We start from the raw sequence: 25,775 nt of genomic DNA, 5'->3' as shown, positions 1-25,775 counted from the left end.
ATGGTGCTATTTAACATAGTCCTTTGTCCCATTTATTTCCTGTAAACTGGTAGTTAGACCTAGCGACTTGAGTGGATTCAGTTTTGATATTTCAGGCATAAATACTTTGTAGGTGGTATTGGATACTTCCATCAGGAGGCACATAATATTAGGCTGGTTTTTGTATGTCAACTTGATCAGTAGCATGAAACATTCACACAAATAGTCGTTTTCTGTTTCTTTCAGTCTTTCTTCATCTATTGGAAGAATTATTCTAACATCACCTATTTGATAACTCAAAGATACAGCTCCTACAAGAAAGGCAGCTCTGTATCCTTTGAGTAGGGAATAGTATTTAGAGACTACAACATGTGCAATGGGTGCTCATTGTTATTGAGTTGTTAATTATTTCTAGACATTTCTAGTGGACAGAACTAGGAAATAAATAATTTTTTTAAAAGGCAGGGCTTAAAAAAAAAAAAGACAGGGTTTGTCATCAGTTTGTACTAACATTTCCAATTCAAATTTAGGTTTTGGGGGTTACTTAAAGTTACCTACTTAACTTTTTAATTTTATATTTCTTCTCTCCAATGTTAAAAATCTTTGTCCCTAATAACATTAACGTAATTAGCTTTTGCTTTTGGAAACTCAGTCTAGAGCCTGCTTCTTCAGGTCTTCTAATGATTTTTCAAAGTAGTTAATATAAACTTAAATATCTTTATCTGTAAACCACTTGGAATGGATTCTTCTGCCTGCAACTGAATCTTGACAGTGTAAACAGTGTAAGCAGGAGGGATGGGGTTATGCATTCCTGTAAAGTACACATGCAGCCACTCATAGTGAAACTAATTGATGCAGCTGATTCCCCAGTGGGAGAATTGTTGAAGATGTATTAAACAGAGACCTGAGTCACTTGGTCCTTTCTGTCTAGATGCAAATCCCAGTTCTCCAAAATTTATGCTTCTGTTTTTCAGCAGCAGTCCTTCTCCCCCCTTATTCCTTTCCCCTAAATCACACCCTAGGGAACACATTAGGTTAGGCTCAGAGCAGGCACACAGGCTCTTTTTTTAACCATGGACCCTGGTCATTTCAGTGACGTCTTTGAGGGGCTTTCCCATCACGGCATCAGAGTGGGTGAATCAGAAGTCCTGGGAGTGAATGCACATGGGCAAGAAGAACCGGAAAGTTGGAACTAGTTGGTCACTCTAGAGACCTCAAGGACTGCACTGGGCTGGGTCTTGGGATCAGGGACAAGTCACATGAGTAGGACATCCTTGTAATTTTCCATGATATCTTCATCTTTAGAGCCGACCTTTCCAGCCGAATCATCTCAGAGCTGTGTCTTCACCTCAGAGTAGACAATTGAGGCATGCTGGGGTGGAAAAAAGATAGAAGAAGAACTGGAAGGAGAAGGAGTATGGGGCTATAAGCAGTAGTGGGAGAGAAAACTGTCAGGAAATGAAACTCACCTGGTCCTCTAGAGATGTTCTGAAGGTATTTCCTGTGGAAGAAAAGGAAACCACTGAACTATGAGTATTGGTTCCACTCAGAACTCAGTCTTATAGCTTATTTCCCAGAATCTGGGAGTCACTAGGCCTTTTGCATTGATTGTCATGTTTTCTCCTCCCTGATCCCCAACATGTCCTACAACACATGTGACTTTGTTTTACCATTTCTTAACCCAGCCTTCTGCATGTCCTTTTCAGGCTCCCTTAATACCACAGAAAGAAATCTCACTCCCTTCATTTACCAGATGTTTAGAGATAATTTCTCTCTTAGTTACAATTCTTGCCTCTCTTAACTTCCATCTTACCAACCTTGAAGTCCAACCCCTGCTTGTTCTGCAAGTTCCCACTAGACTTCTTCAAATGTCTGCTCTGTGAGAAAAATTCTCTTGCATTAGCATGTTCTGGTTATTGATTTTATTGCCAAAGTTTCTTAGAGATGGAGCCATAGTGAGAGAAGAGTTTAGCAGGTATGATTTGTCATATCCTGCATATTAGAAATTAAGAATCTCAGAGAAGGTAGAATCATGAGAGCTATATATAGTAATTTTATGGAGAGATAGAGCTTGGGAAAAAAGATACATCCTGGAACTCTTTCGTTTTCATTATATTTTTACCATAGACCCTCTGGATTTACAGATCTTTTTAATAACCTGATAGAAGCTATGTACTCCCTCCCCAGAACAATAGACATATGCATGGAAATTTGCATAAAATTTCAGGGGCTTCATGCAAACACTGAGGCACTGGTAAAGAAATCTTGCTACAGATCATCAACACATAAAGTGCCTAAAATATAACTCGTCCACCAACAGAGTGCTCAGCTTCAGTGGTGTTTTGACAAATATGTCAAGGAGAGAGTGTGAAGAGCAGCAACTGATCAAGGTGACTCTATAAGATGTACCTAATTAACCCAATCAAATTGGTGGCAGTTCTATCATTCAAAAGGTCCTGATTAGTGGGGGTGGCTAAGAAATCAAAGTAACAGATAAAGCAGGTGTTCAGATGATGCATGTTAGTCAAATATAGCAATAGGCACTATATGCAGCAAATATTATAGCAAAACAGAAGACTTAGTCTTTTACTGGCTTGTGACCTTGTAAAAGTCCTTAACCTCATTTGTAAACCGTGTTCAGGATCACGTTACAACTGAAATTTCTACTAGGCACAAAAATACTGGAGAGGTGCTACAGGTAGAAAAGGCAGCTTACAAAATGGAAGAAAATACTTGCAAACCATATATCAGATAAGGGATTCATATGCAAAATATATAAGGAATTCGTAGGACTCAATAGCTAAAATAATAACAATAACCCAATTTTATAATGGGCAAAAGTTCTGAATAGATGTTTCTCTAAAGAAGACATACAAATGGCCAACAGTTATTGAAGAGGTTCTCAACATCAGTAATCACACAAATGAAAACCACAGTGAGATATCACCTCACACCTATTAGGATGGCTATCATCAAAAAGACAAAAGATAACAAGTGTTGGCAAGGATGTGGAGAAAAAGAAATTCTGGTACACTGTTGGTGGGAGTGCAGATTGGTACTGCTACTATGGAAAACTGTATGGAGGTTTCTTAAAAATTTAAAAATAAAACTCTCATGTGATCCAGCAATCCCACTTCTGAGTACATATCCAAGGGAATTGAAATCAGGATCTTGAAGAGATCACAGCACTATTCATAATAACCAAGATATGGAAACAACTTAAATGTTTATTGATGGATGAATGCATAAAGGAAGTATGACACACACACAGACACACACAGACACACACACACAATGGGATATTGTTCCACCTTAAAAAAGAAGGAAATCCTGTCTTTTGTGAGAACACAGATGGACCTGGAGGACATTATTCTAAGAAAAATAAGCCAAATACAGAAAGACAAATACTGTATGTTCTCAAACTCATAGAAGCAGCGAGTAGAATGGTGGTTCCAAGGGGCTGGGGGAAAGGAGACTAGAGGTATTGCTCAAAAGGTACAAAGTTTGAGTTATGAAGGATGAATAAATTCTGGAGATCTACTATACAGCATAGTGCCTACAGCTAACTATATTCTATTGTATACTTAAAGCTCGCTAAGGTAAATCTTATGTTAAGTGTTCTTACCACACATCATCATCATCATCATCATCATCATCATCATCATCATCATCATCATCATCAAGTGTGTGGAAGGAAACTTTGGAAGATGATGTATATATCTATGGCCTTAATGGTGGTGATGGTTTCCTTGGTGTTAATTTATCTCCAAACTCATGAGTTGTATACATTAAATGTGCATAGCTTTTTACATGACAAAAAAAATAGTGAACTACTTATAATATGCTAGAATATGGATGAATTGCAAAACATTATGTTAAGTGAAAGAATCCAGACCTAAAGATTCCATTACATAAGATTCCATTTATATGAAATTATAGAAAAGCAAAACTATAGGACAGAAGGCAGATCCGTGGGTGCCAGGGGTAGAGCTGGGGGGAGATTAACTGCAAAGGAGCCTGAAAGGATTTTCTGGGCTGTTGGAAATGTTCGACATCGTGATTGTGGTGGTGGTTCTGTGAATGGATGCATTTATTAAAATAATTTGAACTGTGCGTTTAAACGTAGAGAATTATATTGTATGTCGATTATATCTCAATAAAGCTGATTAAAACAATCAATGAGTAGATTAGAAGACAGAGTGCATCACACTAAGTACTGTCTCCTAAAACTTTAGTTCAGTTATGTGTGTGTGAGTGTGTGCACATTCACACTGCTTAACAGTACAATTTGTACTTCTTACTGCAGATAACAATAAAAAATATTTCAACACCCTTATCTAGAGCATTGAGAGTTCTGACTCATGACTGGTGGTGGGATTGGAAGAAAGCTGTGGGTCAGCAAGGACCTGAAATTCCCAGGTGTCCCCAAGGACAGATGTGGTCCACGTGGGAGACAGAACAAGCAGGAGTATGGTCACCTTGGGTCCTGTTCAATAGGGCCTCCAGGTACCAAGGGAATCCAGCAGCAGGAAGCTGGATGTGATTGACTGGAGGTGAGGCCAATGAAGGAGTCACAAACAACTCCTGGAATTAGAAATGCACCAGCTGTGCCAAAGGAATTTTAGGAAGGAGGGGTCCAGCAGGAAACCTCAAGAGACCACACATGTACCTTATACAGGGGAGTGCCTGCTTAACCATCTGCCATCCCAGAGAGGCAGAAGCCAGCTTCCAAAATACCAGCTGGAGTAACTCCTTTCCCACTCCTTTCTCCAGGCTAATTAGGGGAAGCCAACCAAAGAAACAGAGAGGCCAACTCTGCCTCGTCCTCCCCCTCATCCCTACCATTGCCAGCTTCCATTCTGAAATTTCCCTGAACTAGGAGAGGGGAAAGTTTTGCTTAACATCTTCAAACTAGGTGTTCTAGTTACTTAATAGAGACTATGACATAAAGTGTCCACCTACTGTCTATTGTCTAAGATAATGTTTTGTAAAGACTTTGGCTGCCAGAATTTTCATCCTGAGTGCCCGAGAAGATCTCTCACAGAAGAAAGTTTAAACAGACAGTGGGAGACGGAAGATTTTTGTAATTAAGTCATGAGTCTTGCTTGTTCAGTATACTGGTTACACAGGGTTGTTATATGGATTAACTAAACATATACATACATATGTATATTTTTATATATTATAATGCATATATATCCTTATCACATAATAGGTGCGTTGCCATCATTCATTCATTACTTAAGGGAAATCTTTGTACATACACCTTCATGATTATAATATCTGTTAGAAGGATGTTTAATTTTTCTTCTGATCATCAGCAAAGATACGTTATGTAGTTTTCTGTGTTTGCCTTCTCTCTTCAGAATCTAAGCATCACACTGTAGGGATTTTTATCTGCCTTGTTCACTGATTTACTCCCTTTACTTAAAGCAGTGCCCATCACATAGGAGGTGCTCAGTAAATATGTGTCAAATGAATGAATATAGTTTGCAGCAAGAATCTCTCCCCAGTGACTTACCTTCTCCTTCTTCCCCAGGCTGAATAATCTGGATCTGAGAATATACCAGGTCTCTTTCTTTGGGGCGCACTGAGAACAAAAAAAGCAACACTTTCTAAGCTGTCCCAGTCAGTGGGGTATGCTGCAGATGCTTCTTCCTAAGCAATTATTTATTGTGAATGTCTGGGTTTGGGATACTTAGGGAGACCAGGGGCCTTTGCCAGGCCTCAGAACAAAGTATCTCTCCCTGGCTCAGGCTGGGAGCAGTTTCCTACCAGGAAATCTTTACCATTGCCATGCAACTGCTGCAGCTCCACTGGGGCAGGGCACATGGGATGGAAGGACACTCCTGGGCCTAGGGTCAGGGGTCTCCTGCGAGGCACAGAAACACATGATCATCCTTGGAACATTATAATATGCACAAGAGTGGGATAGACAGAGACAAAAAGGAATGGGGAGAAGTCAGCAGAACAAGGCCAGAAGAGTCTCTAACATCATAGGAATGATGACCTCATAGATAGAATGGTCACTCTCAGTTGATTAAAAAAACCCAGCCTCATCACCTGGAGGAAGTGTCCTCAAAGCATTCTATCTGGACAATTCAAGAAGAAATTAGACATAATCCATGCTCCAAGTCCCTGACTATAAGACTGAGGCACTGACACAGACAGAAGAAGACCATATTTTCCAAACCAAATTTAAAAACACAAAATTTGATGAGTATATGAGCACATGTGGGGCAAAAAGAAGATTCCTAGAAGCTGAGGTTCCTCTAGAAAGTCTAGAATTAACAGTCATTTTATACGTAGTTATAGTAACACGTTGCCTAACTATAGGACTATTTGCACCAGAAATATTCTGCGGCAACCTAGAAAATCTATAACCTTTGGTATCATCTATTCAGATAAATTTCAAATAAGAAACTGATCTAAATACATGCAAAATCCATTATACAAACTATTAGAAGGATTCTAGGAAGCTGTGATTGTGGCCATTTTAAGGAATGTGAAAACGGGAGTATCTAGACACAGGGACACAGAGAAATCACTTAGCCTAAACTTGCAGCCCCACAGTTCTGCACATTTTATTCTTGGGAAAACAGAAGGCTGAGGCCTCACCTGGTTGTGTCTCCCAGAGAACCATCTCCTGCAAAATAAAACGAAGGCAGATTGTGTCAGCAGAGGGAGCTCATTCTCAAATATTTCACACACATGCACTGCCTAAGAGAGGTCATCAGAAAGTTATTTCAAACATGGGCCCAGTCCCATATTCTCATGAAAACCATGTGAAAAAGAACTGAACAAAGCATATAACTTGCTGGGGACAGGGCTATACATTTCTATGTTGAATATACAATTATTTGAGACTTATTAAGGTTCAAGGCTGTGTTGATCTACCTCAGGAAATACTAAATATAGCCAAATTTGTCTTTCTTGCAGAGTAGTGAGGGGCTGTATATGGCTTTCCAGGAACATCTGTGGTTATGCCCAGAGGAACCTCAGTCTCAAGCTCGGTAAGGAGACTCATGGTCAAAGGTCCAAGGCTCCCTACATTCAGCCCAGTGCAGGGCACATAGTGGGTGCTCAGAAGGATCTGGTGAGTTGAGTTGAATTGAATTAAATTAAAAGACAGGGAGGAAGGATGGGTAATTATACTAGAGCTGAAAAAGTTTCTGTGCCTGTCTTCTACACCAGGTTTCCTGGCATCTGAAACTACCCTGACCTGGGTTAAAGCAAGAAGCCTTTGGAAGCACATGACAGTACCAGGGAGAAACTCTCTCCACCATGTAGAGGGGGAGGCAGCGGCCTGACCTGTGGAGAGCAGAGCCATTGGAGCACAAGGTGCTCGTTTCAGGCTTTGACTGTGGGAAGTCTCTGAGGAAGAAGAAGGATAAAGATTAGCCAGCTCCCATTCTCATAGGGGCTTCCAATTTATTTTGATTGTCCACTTCTAGGGGATGTAGGGTGGGCTGAAGCATCTAGCTGACCAGTCTGTTTGGACCAAAGAAACTACCCAAGGAAACCATTTAAAGTTTTTGAAACTTCACATTAAAATGTTTATTTCCTCCCTCCCTTTCCACTTGAGGCTTTGTAGATTAGACTAGATACCTATTAAGGAAACTGCCATTTCAAGGAAGAGTATGAGTGTGTCTGTGAGCGCTGGGGTGGTGAGGTAGAGAACGGTGGCGTGGCTGTTACTGAGGTTGGGATGAGCTGGGGTGTCTGAGGCAGGGACAGGGCATGGGCTCTAGCAAAAGGTAAGAGAGAACACAAACCTAGTCTCCTCTGGTGCCAGCAGTAAAACAGCAGGGCCACAGCCAGGAGAACGCTGAATATCCCCCCAGTGGTTCCTGCAGCAACAAGGCCTCTTCTTTTCCCTGGGGTGCCTGGAGAGGAAAAGCCTGTATGAGCCTCCAGGGGAGGGGTCTAGGGCCTGGAGCCCTGGAAGCTTTCCTCAGCTTGGCTGGGGCCTTGAGCCTGGTAGAGGGAAGAATCTAAAAGATGAGGACTCATGGGGGCCTTTGAGGACTAGGCTAGGACTGGTGTGGCACAGGAAGCAGGTTTCTACTTGTGGGCAGCACAGCCCTGAGCCTGCATGTGACAGGAAGTGACTCACTGTGAAGGGGTAGAAGACAAGAGCCTGGGTGGATTGTGACAAAGGGGAGAAAGGTAGACAGCTCCCTCCACTGACCCGCAGACATCATTTCAGAAATTAATATTTGGGGGAAAATCTACATCTGCCTCTCTATCTCTCTATCTATTCTGTACTTTGGCCTTTTGGAAATTTCCCCTAGACATTTGGAAAGATGTTATGCGACAGCGGCTTGGCAGCACCTAACTTTGGAACAGCAGCCTGCCTGAGAAAGAAAGCAAATATCACCACTGATTAGGACACGAGCTGAACCAGCAGTAACTCTGAGATTGCTCTCCATTAAAAAAATATATTGGGACACCACAATGAAATGCCACCAGTTTCCTTCCTCATAGAAGTCTGAGTCTTTGAAGGGGAGGTGGGAAAGAAACTGATGGAAGGAATAAACTAAATTGTTGGGGAATTCTGATTATTCCATTGGATCCATTCTCCAAGGCAAGGGTGTCCTCTCTCACCACTCCTATTCAACATAGTTCTAGAAGTCCTAACCAGAGGAATCAGGCAAGAAAAAAATAATAGAAGACCTCCAAATTGGAAAGGAAGAAGAAAAATTGTCTCCGTTTGCAGGTGACATGATCTTATATAAAGAAAATCCTAAAGACTCCACAAAAAATCTGTTAGAGCTAATAAACAAATTCACTACAGTTGCAGGATACCAAATCAACATACAAAAATCAGCTGTGTTTCTATCCATGTAACAATGAATTACCCAAAGAAGAAATAAAGAAAACAATCCCATTTTCAATAACATCAAAAATAATACAATACTTACTAGTAAATTTAACCAAGGAGGTGAAAGACCTGTATATTGAAAACTATAAGATATTGTTGAAAAAAATTGAAGAAGACACAAATATGGAAAGATATCCCATGTTTGTGAATTGGAAGAATTAATATTGTTAAAATGTCCATACTATATAAGTCATCTACAAATTCACTGCAATCCCTGTCAAGATTCCAATGGCATTTTTTACAGAAATTAAAAAATATATATTGTATGGAACCACAAAAGACACCAAATAGCCAAAGTAATCCTGCAACAAAAGAACAAAGTTGGAGGCTTCACACTTCCTGATTTCAAACTATATAACAAAACTAGAGTAACCAAAACAAATTGGTGTTAGCATAAAAACAGATACATAAATCAGTGGAACAGAATCAAGAGGCCAGACATAAACCCATGCATATACTGTCAACTAATATTGGATAAGAGAGCCAAGAATACTCAGTGGAGAAGATAATCTCTTAATAAATGGTGCTGGGGAAACTTGATATTCACATGCAAAAGAATGAAACTGGACCTCCATCTTATACCACTCACAAAAATTAACTTGAAATGTATTAAAGACTTAAATGTAAGATCTGAAACCATAAAACTCCTAGAAGAAAACATAGAGAAAAAGCTCCTTGACATTAGCCTTGGTAATGACTTTTTGGATATGATACCGTAAGCACAAGCGACAAAAGTGAAAATACACAAATAGTACTACAACAAATTAAAAAGCTTCTGCACAGCAAAAGAAATAATCAGCAAAATGAAAAAAGCAATCTATAGAATGGGAGAAAATACATGGAAATCATGTATCTGTTAAGAGGTTAATATATAATAATATAAGGAAGTCATACAACTCCATAGCAAAAAAACCCTCAAATAATCCAATTTAAAAATGGACAAAGGATTTGAATAGACATTTTTACAAAGAAGACATGCAAAAGTTAACAAGTTCATGAAAAGGTGTTCAACATCACTAATTGGGGAAATGCAAATCAAAACCACAGTGAGGTAGCACCTCACACCTGCTACAATGGCTTTTTTATAAAGTTTGTTTAGAATCAGAGCATAAGCAAAAACAGTAAAATTGGGTTTCCCTGGTGCCGCAGTGGTTGAGAGTCCGCCTGACGATGCAGGGGACGCGGGTCCGTGCCCTGGTCCGGGAAGATCCCACATGCCGCAGAGCGGCTGGGTCCGTGAGCCTGCGCGTCCGGAACCTTTGCTCCGCAACGGGAGAAGCCACTACAGTGAGAGGCCCGCGTTCGGCAAAACAAACAAACAAACAAACAGTAAAATTAAATTTCAGCATTTCAGTTTAATAAAGCAGTCTACGTTATGGTGATTTAGCAGAACATAGGAAAGCAAGAAAATGTGTCACACTTACACTAAATTAAGGACGTTGAGTTATGTTACTAATATATGCAACTTTAATTTTGTTTAACACTCTCTGCCAAAATAAACTTTATTCCCTATAACTTAAAAAAAAAAGAAGACTAGAAATAACAAGTGTTGGTAAGGATGTGGAGAGAAGAAAACCTTGTACACTGTTGGTGAGAATGTAAACCTGTGCAACCACAATGGAAAACAGTATGTAGGATCCTCAAAAACTTTTAAAAAATAGAACTACTATATGATCTAGCAATCCCACTTCTACATATATAGCCAAAGGAAATGGAATTACTGTCTTGAAGAGACATCTGCATCCCCATGTTTATTGCAGCATTATTTACAATAACCAAGACATGAGCAACCTACGTGTCCATTGATGTATGAATGGACAAAGAAAATCTGGTATATATATATATAATATTCCATCATGATGGAATGTGAATATGATGGAATATTATACAGCCATAAGAAGGAAAATTCTGCCGTTTGCAACGACATGAATGAAGCTTGAGGGCATTATGCTACGTATGACAAGTCAGACAGAGGGAAAGATCTCTGTCTCTTTGAGCTAAAAGATTGTGTCAAGGTTCAAATCTGGGCTGCCAGGTATAAGCTTTGTGACCATAGGCAAATTACCAAACCTTTCTGAGTTTCACACTCCTTTTCTGTAGAATGGAGATGATAATATCTTTATTTTCTAGGATTATGACTACGATAAGCAAAAATGATATGTGTAAAACTTATTCATTCAGCAAATATTTATTGAATGCCTAATATGAGCTAAGCAGTGGAATAGGCACTTGGGATAAAATATGGTCAAAATAGAGATTTACCTTTATGAGGCTACTATGGGAGGCATGGAAAGAGACAGAAAATGACTGCATGGCATGGCAGTTGGTGACACATGCTGTGAGGAAGAATCAAGCAAGACTTGGAGAGGGAGGGTCTTGGTGAAGAGCTGCTATGTTACATAGGGTGGCTGGGAAGGTCTCATTGGGAAGGTGAGTAAGGTCCTGGAGGAAGTGAGGGGATGAGCATGAAGATAGTGGGAAAGAGCAGTGCAAAGGCCCTGAGGTTGGAGTGTGACTGGAAGTTTTGAAGAAGAGACAGGGGGCCGTGGTGGCTAGAGTGGAGAAGGTGAGGAGACAGTGGTGGGCCATCAGGTCAGAGCAGCAGGATAGCCAGATCATCAGGATCTGGTGGGACATTGAGAGGACATTGGCTCTCCCTCTGAAGGAGATGGGAAGCCATAGGAGGATATTGAGCAGAAGAGTAACATGATCTGATTTATGATTTAGAGAGTTCCTTCTGCTACTGTGTTGAGAACAGGTTGTGTGGAGCCACAGGTGAAGCAGAAAATTAGAGTGTTATTGCAATCATCCAGGTGGCTTGGATCAGGTGGTAGCAGTGGAAGTGGTGGGAATTAGTCATATTTTGGTGATACTTTGAAGGTAGAGCTATCTGGACTTGCAGGTGTATTAGAGTTGGAGGATCTAGAGAATCCGCCTGCCAATGCAGGGGACACGGGTTCGAGCCCTGGTCCGGGAAGATCCCACGTGCCACAGAGCAATCAAGCCCGTGCACCACAACTACTGAGCCTGCGCTCTAGAGTCCGCGAGCCACAACTACTGAGCCCACGTGCCACAACTACTGAAGCCCTCACACCTAGATCCCGCGCTCTGCAACAAGAGAAGCCACTGCAATGAGGAGCCCACATACCGCAACGAAGAGTAGCCCCCGCTCACCACAACTAGAGAAAGCCCACACGCAGCAACAAAGACCCAACGCAGCCAAAAATAAAATAAATAAATTTATTTTTAAAAAATGTGATGGGGATCCAGTAAAAAGAAAAAAAAAAAAAACCTTAAAAGGGGTATCTGATGAATAGGTATAGAAGTACCATTGGAGTGAGGCAAGCCTCAAGGTGATGGGTTTGAGAGAAAACAGAAAGAGAGTGAGTAGAGATAACTCTTTTAAGGGAAATCTAGCTTTCCAGTAGTTCCTCCATAAAACTAGCTTTATTGGATAGCCTGGGATGCAACTGAACCTGAGATAGAGGATGAATTGAAGCCCCATAGAAACAATTTCTTTAGTCCCAGGGGAGCTGAGTGGGAACCTGGCTTGACCTAGTATGACTCCTTGGAGACAGAGGAAGGTAAAGATATAAGCTACGACTGTGCTATCCCAAAGGAAGGCTTATCTCCTCTGTGGACATAATGGGGCTCTGTATTCGCTCTTGGTACTTGTAAGTTTCCTGACCTGCATACAAGTTGGTATTGACACACTCTTAGACCTACAGTAATGGAGTAAAGGGATGTTTTATGTCTTTGGCCCTGTGGAGGATTACCAAAAGGAGAGTATAGTTGACGCTTAGGATGAAGGATGCTAATGACATAAGACTGCTGTTTGAGAGCAACACACAATGGATCAGCATACAGGCACACAGAATCATCCCCAAGAGATGAAATGGCCCCTGGCCAGCATTCCCTCACTGTAGTACCTCCTTATAACCTGAATTATTGATATTTAATGGAAAAAAGTGAATATCGCAGTGGAAAATGGAAATAGAAAAATTAGAGTCACAAAGATAGTGTTGGCTATGCCCACCCCTAATTTGAGAAATCTGAGAATAAATAAGGTCAATGGGGATTAAGACTTACTTCTCACAGAGACGTTCACCGCCTCGCTCTGGATGAGGCCGTAGCCATTGTCAGCTGTGCAGTAGTAGCCCCCTGCGTGGCTCTCCCTGGTAACAGGGATCTCCAGCTCTGCTCTCTGGGAGCGCTGACTTTTCTGCCCCAGACTCTCCCTTGTGTCCTCTCTGTGCCAGGAGAACGTGGTGTTCCCCGTGCCCTCAGCCACAGAGCAGACAAGGACAAGTATCTCCCCTTCAACCACCGGGTCCCCCTGGGGCTGGGTCTCCAGGAACACTCCAGACACAGGGATTCCTGTATGAACACAGACAACAGGTGAGGGCATGGTGAGAGGAGGACAGGGTTGGGATGTTGGACAGGGTCACTTTTTATGGGACTTTAAGATATACTCTTCTGCAGGTGTTAGCACTGTAGTTCATAGACTGTGGATTTGGGACCTAGAGTATCATTAAATGTAGTAACCTTTCCATCCTGATGCACAGACTCCAGGAGAGAAAAATTGGGTCTCCCTGAAAAATCATTTGGGTTTTATGTCCTGTCCTAGTTGTCAGTGTGAATTATTTTGACCTGGGAGAAGTAATAGCAATAGTGGCTATCATCACACTGACCTAGACCACATCCGTTTCCAGAAGTCCTGCTTTGGTACCTAAGACAAGCTGATATTTATTGTATTTATCTTTGTGTGTATGCATGTCCTTCTCTTCTGCTTTACACATCACACTGTTTGTTGTTACTGGTTAGGGTCCACCTCTGTAGATATGTGTCTTCTAAATAGTTTGCCCCAAGATCTGACATCCTAGAATCTGTCGATTCAGTAGCAGAGAATTTTGTTTCTTGTTTTCATTTTGTTTTGCCCAACTCTTGTATCTGCCTCCGTGAATCACCTCTGTCATTTCAAGGTGCTAGAATTTCAAAGAAAGACTAAGTTTTTAGAGAACTAGAGGTGGAAATGAAATCCTGTATTTCTTTTATTATCTACCTCACTTCACAGTCTAAGCCTGGTGCCTCTGTCAGGATGAAAAACTCCATCTGTACTGGGCAGTCCCTACCCTCACTGGGCCAGAAGGAGCAGTCAGGGGAGACGCCACAGCCCGGCTCTCCAGCACTCACTCTGCACGTCAATCTGAAGTGGAAGGCTGCGTTTGTGGATGCCGCTGGTCATGGCCCCACACCAGTATGATCCTGAGTCTTCTCTCCAGACGGCTGTGACCTGGAGTTCTGGGGACGCACTCCAGTTTGAGAGGATGACCCCATGGTCTCTGAAGAAGACAAAGCGAAGCCGAGTGTCCGACCGCTCCAGAGGAAGCTGTGTTTTACAGCTCAGGTTTACAGGATTCCCCTCTGTAGGCTGGAAGTCTGTGACTTTCAGCTTTGGACGTGGAAATAGCTCTAGAGAGAAGAGGTGAATCAAGTTCTCAGTATGAGGCAGGCTTGGATTCGCGGTTCTGGAAAACTTCAGACACCCAGCAAGACAAACGTATCGACCCCTCTACCACATTTTTCTTTCCCAGGATTATTTAAGTCAAATTGTTCCGCTTTCTCTGCCTCTTAGAGGACGTGGTCTCAAATATTTCCAGAGTTTGTTATGATATCAACTTATATAGGGAATTCCCTGGAGGTCCAGTGGTTAGGACACTGTGCTTTCACTGCCGAGGACCCCGGTTCAATCCTGGTCAGGGAACTAAGCAGATCCCACAAGCTGAGCGTCACAGCCAAAAAAAACCAAAAACCAAAAAACACCACTTACATAGATCCCCGCGGATGTGCCCAATTTACCCTGCCCTGACATTGCTAAGCAAATTTGTATGAAATGAAGTGTTTACCTTGAATTCGAATATTTGTGAGACTTGTTCTTAATACACGATTGTTTCCCAAGGATCCAGTGCATTGGTAACAGCCACTGTTGTTTAAACTTGCTTGTGATATCAGAAGATCCAAGCTTTTATTAGAATCAGAAATAAGTTTTCTATTCCAAAAGTACCTCACAGCAGTCAGTTTCTCTCTCCCCCTTTTCCGGCATCTCAGAATCAACTCGTCACCTTCAAACACAGAATGTGGGGCCTGGAGGATGAAGGAGGCTGGAAACCACACACAGATAAGACGTTGTTATTGAGGCACTCCTTCCTCTGCGCATCCTGAATTACAGAGATTTTTTTTTCCTTTTTTCTCCCCCAGGATTTAGTCTCCTGACTCAAGTTCACTCATTTCCTTCCAAATCAGTTGACCTGCTTCAGATACAATTCCTAAATAAATCTTAAACACGTCTATTTAACCATTCAGGGACAGATTCAGAAATATAAGGATTCTAATGTGCAGAGGAAAAGCTGAGAGGAGGTGTGACCAAATCTCTGACGTCATTGATTACGGAGAAGATCAACACCGACTTGCTCACCAAATAACAGAACAGGAGTCGTCAAAGACGTAGTTCTTGGAGAAATACACTGGGAATTGTTACAGTGCTTTGGAGTGCGCTATGCAGAGGGCTTATGGTCACAGATACAAATTCAGGGTCAAGGGACAGCGAATGCGGTCCACTCATGAAGCTCTCATGCTCTTCAGATTCTGATTACAGGCTAGTTCTATCCTTTCTCTCTGAGACGATGCAGTGAATGCCTGCTCCTATAGACCAATGCCTGAGGAGTGATCTAAATTTTCTGAAATAGAGAAGGGACATATCCTAAGACAGGTGAAGACACAAGCCCTGAGGCTGGAGATTTCCCACCTCTGAATTCTTATTTTATAGCACTTTTCACTTTCTATTTTGTGCTTAGTACATTCATGTATACGTAAGTTCTCCCCAAGGAGGCTGTAGAGCCCTTGAAGGCAGGACCTAAGACAGCTTCACTTTTGAATCCCCTAAAACTAAAACTTCCTTCTTTAATTGTGTGTGTAAGAATGTCTGTTGATTAATATCAGACATTTAAACTCTAATGTCAATAGTAGTTTGAAAAATACTTATAGACAGTGAGGGAGGACATGAACCTGAAAGATCAAAGTTAGAGTAGAATGAAGGGCCTCAGTTCTTGGAAAATCCAGGGAGCTAAGATGTACTGCAAACCACTTCCAATGTTTTAACTAATTCATCTTCTTTCTCACCTGTAGAAAAAAGCAAGCGCACAGGGTTACTCGGGAGTGAGCCTGGGGCCTGGCAAATGTACTGTCCAGAATCACGAACCTCGAGGGTGTTTCCTTGGGTTTCACTTGGACGTTGTCTTCCAGAGTACCAACGGTACCATTTTATTTTCTCTGGTGCATAGAAGTGAAATCCATTGCAAGTCAGATTCACTCTCTCTCCACGGAAGACAGTGGTCCACGGAGGCTGGAGGGAAATCATGGATTTGGGTACAGTAGCTGGGGAGAAGAGAAATGAGTCTGAGGTGGAGGTGTCTGCAGTCCCCACTGCAGTGGCTTGTGTGGAGTGGACTGAAGCACCCAGCTTTGGTGAGTCTCTGAAAGGCCCCCCAGCGAGGCTGCTGTTTCCCCAGGTTTCAAGTTTTCCAGCTGTGTTCACCTTACCCAGGAGTGCAGCAACTGCTCTGTATACAATGAAGTCTGTCTACAGGAACAGACTAACCTTTCAGAGGGCAACCCCAGCAGGACCTACTCACCACAGAAGATCAGTGATGGGAGGCTCGCAAACCCCCTTACCTTTTCCAACAGGACCAGGTCCTCAAGTAGATTCCTCCTGAACTCCCTCCCACCTGGGCTCTTCATGTTACACACACCTCTCTAAGATGAGCATTTGTGTGGCGTGGCCATATGGTGGGGTGAGGGATTGTAGAGGGAGGGAGTATAGGAATTTGGGGTTAATTACGCAGTTATGGAAAAGGGTCCATAGTATGTTTTTCCAACAAGAAGTAGGTAGGGGAGGGGTGAGCAGGCTGTTGTCTGAAGTGAAAATTATATTGAAATAACTACAAAGAGTATGAGTGCTGGGAACTAGGTGCTTCTAACTCCCCACACCCCAAAGATACTCTTTCATGAAAATAAAATGTGGGCCCTGCATAAAATCAGGCCTTAACATCTTTGAATAATTAATGGACAGAAACTGGAGAATGTAAGGGTAAATATCAATACAAATTAAAGATAAGAGGTTTAATTCTCCCTGTTGAAAATAAGGGAAACAACTTCTCCCTCTGTTTTTTTCTTTCAGAATTTCTTTCAAATGTATGTGAATCTTTATAATGGCTAAAAAGCCTCTTGCCAGTCTCATAACTCAGGAACATCTTTCTCAAGAAGGGGCCATCTTTTTTTTTTTTTTTTGCCATACACGGGCCTCTCACTGTTGTGGCCTCTCCCGTTGCGGAGCACAGGCTCCGGACGCGCAGGCTCAGCCGCCATGGCTCACTGGCCTAACCGCTCCGCGGCATGTGGGATCTTCCCGGACCAGGGCACGAACCCGTGTCCCCTGAATTGGCAGGTGGACTCTCAACCACTGCGCCACCAGGGAAGCCCCAGGAGCCATTTTTTTGAAATGCAGACATCTAGGGGGATAGCTCCCCTGGACCCTGTCTCCCCATTCCTGTGGAAGGGTAAGCATTTACCTTTGGTAGGTACCTTGTTGCAGTATGCAAGACTACCTCCAGTACTAAAGATATGAGATGTTTATTCCTCCTCTTGAAAAAAGCCAAGAACCATGATAAATTTAGGATAAACTATGTGTGACAAAAGGTGCTGTCAAGTCCTCCTGCTTGAGAACTAGTTACTGTTTAATCTTGAAAACATGTGTGTAATGGGCTGAATTCCCTTGGCAATATAAGAGTGAGAGATCCTTTTCTGTCTTTGCAATCTCTTGGCGGATTGTCTGTGATGAGCATGCTTATTATGAAGCATATGGTTTAATGCTTATTCAATGCTAAAAGTGTTTGCTTTCTTTATTACCTTTGTGGAGAGGATTTCTGGGTTGGGAGATTTTGTTTTTAACTTTATTTCCTGCAGCCATTACTGTGGCTCTTTCTTATCTGAGTTTATTTCCTAAGTTTTGTAGCTTCAAGGTGTGAGAGTTAGTAACTGAAGGATGAGTCTATCACTGTGGCATAAAAATTATTTTGAGCTGAAGGCATTTGAGAATAGATTTTATTTTTCTTTATTCTGAATTCTCTTATCTGCCTAAAAGCCAAGCCTGTGAAGAGTTCAGTTGTCATAAATCACCTCCCCAGGAGCAAATAAATGATCAGCTCTTATCCCCAGACACTGGAAGTTGGCACCACACCTAAAGCAGAACTTGTCACAAAACTAGCATAGCTCCCATCTATTCTCTTAAGGGCCCATTTATCTTTCCTAAAAATCATTTGTTTTCCAGTAAGTAGCCTTCTCACCTGCCCCTTTCCCTATCCAGATGTTATATAAGTCCCAAATTCTAACTGCCTCCTTAGTTTATATTTTTCTGTGTATTCCCGTACGTTTTGAATAAAAAAATTTGTCTTTTCTCTTGCTAGTCTGCCTTTTGTCAGTTTAATTTGCAGGCCCTCATTAGGAAAACCTAAGAGGATAGAAAAAAAAAGGTTTTCTTCCTTGACATAATAAAAGTAATCACAGACCAAATTATTCACTATTGGAAACACCCACTCAAACATTCTTACCCCTTTAACACTACTATTTTCTAGCCTGCACAGAGATCAATGTTTTGATAGGCTAATCCTTCATTGTGTATACAATGAAAATTTATTGTAAAGTGATACTTCAGATTCTGCCAAAGATGCAGTAATTCATGAAGGTGGTAAAAGTGTTGTGGGACCATGGCTCTGTTGGCTCCCAAAGCCACTGACAAGTGTAGTAAAGCAAGATTTGTTAAAGTTGAAGAGGAGCAAACAATGATAGGGAAAATATTTGTTTGGCTTCTGAAAGTTAGTCCCAATGTCCTTCTGTTGAGCCTGTGGCCCACCAGCGGGTTTGAAAAACAGAAGCACTAACTTGCCCAGCCACGTGACACAGTTCTGAGTAAGGAGATGTCAGAGGAATAAAGCTAGGAGTGAACTAAGGGGTGAGGATTCTGGGGGAAGATTTTTCCTTTATGATGAAAGGAGAGAAGCATAGCAGGGGAGCTCTTTTGCAGTTTTAGTTTCCTACAGCTATCACATACAAAAAAAACAAAACAAAAACAACCACACAAAAAACAATATTTGATTCATGCTTTGTTCTACAAATTGCCTTGGTAATCTAAATTCTGTGATGTAGAAAATAAAACACATTATTTCCATTTGTATTGTCTTTTTTCCAAAAATAAAATCTCATTGTTGGGGATATGCAATTTACCATAAAATCATAAGTGGAATCAATTAAGTGTGTTTTTATCTTAGTACTTTTTATGCTCAGGTAAGGAGGACTGTCTGTATTCAAGGGCGTACAAGCAATTGTTTTTTTAAAGCTTGAGACTTTAAATATTCTTACCTTTTTCTGTAAGAACTGCCCCAAATACGCCTTAGAATTGTACCCAAATGTAATGGAAATACTCTGTTTGGGGGCAAAAACTGTAGAATAACCTGAACGCTTGTTTTAAATAAAGAAATTAAATGTTCTGTTCGATTATAGAAACATTCATGTGTCTCTGCAGACTTTTTTTCCTTTCTCTTTCTCTAGAGCTTTATACAGATATACTATGCCCCAGTGAGTATGGGGTTGTGTTTCTCTTAAAGAGAATAGAAATCTGCACTGTCTATGTTCCTGGGAAGCATCTGGGGTTAGGGAAATGGAGACTGGGCAGTAGGTCTTATACTGGAGGGAAGGGAGAACTTCTTTGGTGTGTGCAGCTTTATTCCTCACTGGTCCAAGTGAGTTGCCCCTGCTATGTACAGATGGCCCAGTGGTCAGGGAGAGACACATCTTGTCAGCATCTTTAAGAGGTTGGGACTGAGTCAATGGGTTCTGAGATTAGCCACATCTACTAGCTGACACTCTCTGTATTTTATTTCTCCATCCTAGAATGTTTAACAAAACCTAGTCCAGTTAAGATCTCCTCCCAGTTAGGCAGAGATTTGTGGGAAATGGGTTGTAGCCACAGCACTGAGGGGGAGAATCACAGGCCCAGAAGCTGCAGGGGATGGTGTGCATCAAGGGGCAGTGGCTCCCACTGGCTGGAGCTGGCTGACCATAAGAAGCTCCCTGGTTGGGGGGCGGGGGTGGGCTGGACAAATCAGCAGGGATTGCCAAAACTCGTGGAGACAGCTCCCAACAGAAGGCTGAACTTTCTGCTGACCAGTAGGATGGGGGCTCAAAGTTATCATGATCTGAGCTTATTAATAGAGAAATGTCTACACAGAATGCTGAAGTTCGGGATGAGTTGGTTGCCCGTGGCTCTGTCAAGCTTGGGGGGACATGGGGAAGCTGGCAAGTTGGTTGCACCTCAGCCTCCCCCAATGAAGTAATGGCTTATTTCTATCCTTCCCCTCTCACGATTCTATGCATTCTGTCAAGTTGGCTAGAATCCCACATCAGGTGGGGACACCCCGTTTCCTTGAATTCTGTGACATGTATCCCAGCCCTGTCTCCAAGATCATCCAGCACGATGCCAGGTTTCAACCAAGAGTGTGACTCCCAAACTCTTAGGGTCAGAGTCCTAAGACATGTTTTCACCTGCCCGTAGTCCTCAAGAAAATGATGCAGGCACAACAAGGCCTCTTTCTACAAGTATTTGAGATACAGGATAGTTATTAAGATATCCAGAAACAACCAGACAAGGATGTCACAAAGAAAGAAAACTACAGGCCAATATCACTGATGAACATAGATGCAAAAATCCTCAACAAAATACTAGCAAACAGAATCCAACAGCACATTAAAAGGATCATACACCATGATTAAGTGGGGTTTATTCCAGGAATGCAAGGATTCTTCAATATATGCAAATCTATCAATGTGATAAACCATATTAACAAATTGAAGGAGAAAAACCATATGATCATCTCAATAGATGCAGAGAAAGCTTTTGACAAAATTCAACACCGATTTATGATAAAAACCCTCCAGAAAGTAGGCATAGAGGGAACTTTCTTCAACATAATAAAGGCCATATATGACAAACCCACAGCCAACATCATCCTCAATGGTGAAACACTGAAAGCACTTCCACTAAGATCAGGAACAAGACAAGGATGTCCACTCTCACCGCTCTTATTCAACATAGTTTTGGAAGTTTTAGCCACAGCAATCAGAGAAGAAAAGGAAATAAAAGGAATCCAAATCGGAAACGAAGAAGTAAAGCAGTCACTGTTTGCAGATGACATGATATTATACATAGAGAATCCTAAAGATGCTACCAGAAAACTACTAGAGCTAATCAATGAATTTGGTAAAGTTGCAGGATACAAAATTAATACAAAGAAATCTCTGGCATTCCTATACATTAATGATGAAAAAATCTGAAAGTGAAATCAAGAAAGCACTCCCATTTACCATTGCAACAAAAAGAATAAAATATCTAGGAATAAACCTACTTAAGGAGACAAAAGACCTGTATGCAGAAAATTATAAGACACTGATGAAAGAAATTAAAGATGATACAAATAGATGGAGAGACATACCATGTTCTTGGATTGGAAGAATCAACATTGTGAAAATGACTCTACTACCCAAAGCAATCTCCAGATTCAATGCAATCCCTATCAAACTACCACTGGCATTTTTCACAGAACTAGAACAAAAAATTTCACAATTTGTATGGAAACACAAAAGACCCCGAATAGCCAAAGCAATCTTGAGAACGAAAAACGGAGCTGGAGGAATCAGACTTCCTGACTTCAGACTATACTACAAAGCTACAGTAATCAAGACAGTATGGTACTGGCACAAAACCAGAAAGATAGATCAATGGAACAGGATAGAAAGCCCAGAGATAAACCCACGCACATATGGTCACCTTATCTTTGATAAAGGAGGCAGGAATGTACAGCGGAGAAAGGACAGCCTCTTCAGTAAGTGGTGCTGGGAAAACTGGACAGGTACATGTAAAAGTATGAGATTAGATCACTCCCTAACACCGTACACAAAAATAAGCTCAAAATGGATTAAAGACCTAAATGTAAGGCCAGAAACTATCAAACTCTTAGAGGAAAACATAGGCAGAACACTCTATGACATAAATCACAGCAAGATCCTTTTTGACCCACCTCCTAGAGAAATGGAAATAAAAACAAAAATAAACAAACGGGACCTAATGAAACTTCAAAGCTTTTGCACAGCAAAGGAAACCATAAACAAGACCAAAAGACAACCCTCAGAATGGGAGAAAATATTTGCAAATGAAGCAACTGACAAAGGATTAATCTCCAAAATTTACAAGCAGCTCATGCAGCTCAATAACAAGAAAACAAACAACCCAATCCAAAAATGGGCAGAAGACCTAAAGAGACATTTCTCCAAAGAACATATACAGACTGCCAACAAACACATGAAAGAATGTTCAACATCATTAATCATTAGAGAAATGCAAATCAAAACTACAATGAAGTATCACCTCACAGTGGTCAGAATGGCCATCATCAAAAAATCTAGAAACAATAAATGCTGGAGAGAGTGTGGAGAAAAGGGAACACTCTTGCACTGCTGGTGGGAATGTGAATTGGTTCAGCCACTATGGAGAACAGTATGGAGGTTCCTTAAAAAACTACAAATAGAACTACCATATGACCTAGCAATCCCACTACTGGGTATATACCCTGAGAAAACCATAATTCAAAAAGAGTCATGTACCAAAATGTTCATCGCAGCTCTATTTACAATAGCCCGGAGATGGAAACAACCTAAGTGTCCATCATCGGATGAATGGATAAAGAAGATGTGGCACATATATACAATGGAATATTACTCAGCCATAAAAAGAAACAAAATTGAGCTATTTGTAATGAGGTGGATGGACCTAGAGTCTGTCATACAGAGTGAAGTAAGTCAGAAAGAGAAAGACAAATACCGTATGCTAACACATATATATGGAATTTAAGAAAAAAAAATGTCATGAAGAACCTAGGGGTAAGACAGGAATAAAGACACAGACCTACTAGAGAATGGACTTGAGGATATGGGGAGGGGGAAGGGTGAGCTGTGACAAAGCGAGAGAGAGGCATGGACATATATACACTGCCAAACGTAAGGTAGATAGCTAGTGGGAAGCAGCCGCATAGCACAGGGAGATCACCTCGTGCTTTGTGACCGCCTGGAGGGGTGGGATAGGGAGGGTGGGAGGGAGGGAGATGCAAGAAGGAAGAGATATGGGAACATATGTATATGTATAACTGATTCACTTTGTTATAAAGCAGAAACTAACACACCATTGTAAAGCAATTATACCCCAATAAAGATGGTTAAAAAAAAAGAAAACAACACCCATATAAAAAAAATAAAAGTAAATAAAAGATATCCAGAAACATAAAAGAGAAAGGGAAAGAAAAGATGGACTTACCAAGTGGTCCACTGACTGGAGGTGCTGCAAGAGAGTCAAGAGCAAGGCATCAGCACAAGGCAACGAGTCACAAACCATTTTACCGTGAGAGTTCACCCGCCCATTTTCGACTTCCGGCCAAATGGAGGAGAAACATGCCCAGTTCCACCCACCCTGGAGAAACAAGATAACGTCATGGCCAAAAGCTCAGGCTGCAGACTCAGGCAGAAACAGGTTTGAATTTTAGCTGTGTGGCCCTGGGCAAACTGCACAAAACCTCCAAGGCTCAGTTTTCTCCTCTGTAAGATGGGGGCCATCAAACTGACCTCATGGCCATATTTTAATGAGCTAAATTAGTAAGTCATCAATTAAGGTTGCTGTAATTGGTTTTTTTGACATGACTGTGGCTGCTGCTGAGGCTTGGCTTCACTATCTTCTTGCCTGGAGTGTTATTCTCCTCCTTCATTATGAAGCAAAAGCAAGTTACCCTCACACATCAAAGCCCAGATAAAATCCCACCTCCTCCATGAAGCCCTCTGAGATGCCTCCAGGCTGCAGCACCCTCACTTTTCTATTGATTCAGAACCCCTCCCATTCCCGCTCAGTTGAAACTCATAACTGGACATACAGTATGGGGCAGTGGTTAAAAGCACAGCTCCAGTGTCAGATTATGGGTTTGAATCCTGACTCTGCCACTTTGCTACTGCATGAAACTTAAGGCAAGAGACCGTCTCTATGACTTAGATTCCTTATCTGTAAAACAGGATTTATAGAAGTTCCAGCTCATCGATTGTTAGAGGATTGGATACATTAATACAATGGGATATTCTTAGAAGACTGTCTGACATAGGGCTCAGCAAGAATTAATTATTATCAGCAAGAATTAATTATCATTGTCCTATGATCCATTGTGTAATAATTTTCTTGTATTGCCAAGTCAAATGCTCTTTTATTTGTCCTTTGATTTCTTTATCAGAATGTCAGTTTTTGAGGGCAGAGGCCATGTCCTCCGTGTCCCTGCATACTCTGCATTGCCCCGCACCATGCTATGCCCCATATAGCCATTCATTCACTATTTACTGAATTCCCATAATGTGCCAGTCACACTAATAACTCTTCCTTTGTTTTTTTTTTTTTTGCGGTACGCGGGCCTCTCACTGTTGTGGCCTCTCCCGTTGCGGAGCACAGGCTCTGGACGCACAAGCTCAGTGGCCATGGCTCACGGGCCCAGCCGCTCCGCGGCATGTGGGATCTTCCCGGACCGGGACACGAACCCGTGTCCCCTGCATCGGCAGGCGGACTCTCAACCACTGCGCCAGCAGGGGAGCCCCGTACTCTTCCTTTCTTAATTGGAGTCTGGAGATATAGCTGAGAACAAGGCAAACACATTTAACAAAATTCAGTGTACAAATGACTGACTGGTCTTTATTTCCCTAAGCTTGAGCTACTAGAAAATCAGTGTCTCATTTGGACAAATATTGGCAAGCAGGGAAGAAAAATCAAAGGGAAATTGTCTTATTTCTCCTCTTCTCATGTTCTTTGCGAACATCAGAGCAGGTTTGATCTTAGAATACAAGAAAGAAATAACTATTCTCAGCAGAAAATCATTCTACATCAGCTCACGGTCAGAACATGGTCCTTTCACAAGGGACTCAATTCATCTTTCACTCTTGGTTTTCATGATCTGTAATTAGAAAGGTAACCAAATTTAATTGTAGTTTTCTGCATGGAAAAATAAGCCCACTTTTGGGGGGGTAAGAGGAATTTTTCATAGGCAGTTAAAAGCAAACAAGGAACACATTACTAGAAATAATTTTTTCCCTCTCATTCCATTGTAACAATATCTTTCCCCTTTGTTCATTTTGTGCTGTTCTAAATGAGATTAAAATCCATTTTTTCAGCAGCACAGAGGAGAGGTCTTTTGCCTGTGGAGAGGCTCCGTTTTCCCAGCAAACAGAGGCTTCCCCCACTACTTACCGAGGACCAGCAAGGATGCCCACAGTAGCATGGAAGTCTGTTCTGGGGTCCTGAGGAGCATCTCATAGGAGACAGGCCAGTTCCCAGCGCTGGAGAGTGAGTTCAGCAAGTTGTTCCTCTGAGTACAGTTGGTTGAGTTAATGAAGTGAAAGGGGGAAGTAGGGGAATCTTTCTTAAAATACCGAACACTTACGTTACGAGGTGTAAGAAAATCTCAATGACAGAAGTCAATATATGATAAAAAAAATATTTAAGTACTGCTCTGATATATTGGTATGAATAGCCCCTCAAGGCTTTAGTTGTCTTATTTTCAGAAAGCTCCAGTCTCTGCCTTCCAAGGAAACTGCAACTTATTCTCTCTGCTACCAGACATCAGGTAAGACTGCAGTTCTGTTGAGATTCACATAATCCAAGGATGTGTCTAAATCACTCCTGAGCCGGAAAACTTCTCATTCAATACAGAAATGTCCTTCTCTGACC

The 25,775-nt window shown here is 41.6% G+C and overlaps 1 protein-coding gene across 1 annotated transcript; it reads right to left on the bottom strand.

Moving 5' to 3' along the window:
* Positions 1-1,309: 1,309 nt before the first annotated feature.
* On the bottom strand, positions 1,310-25,356 carry FCRL4 (Fc receptor like 4; the record flags this gene model as incomplete). Its single annotated transcript, XM_082660420.1, has 12 exons — positions 1,310-1,351; positions 1,449-1,480; positions 5,501-5,569; positions 5,769-5,851; positions 6,598-6,625; positions 7,755-7,865; positions 12,953-13,240; positions 14,057-14,335; positions 14,770-15,024; positions 16,043-16,297; positions 23,340-23,363; positions 25,296-25,356. 12 exons carry the CDS (start codon positions 25,354-25,356, stop codon positions 1,310-1,312), a joined length of 1,527 nt encoding a protein of 508 aa, XP_082516546.1.
* Positions 25,357-25,775: the final 419 nt, after the last annotated feature.

The sequence above is a fragment of the Grampus griseus genome (genome assembly GCF_964374135.1).
Source record: "Grampus griseus genome assembly, chromosome: 1".
Classification (NCBI taxonomy): Eukaryota; Metazoa; Chordata; class Mammalia; order Artiodactyla; family Delphinidae; genus Grampus; species Grampus griseus.
Note: the sequence above shows the minus strand (reverse complement) of the source record. Positions and strands in the feature narration are given on the sequence as shown.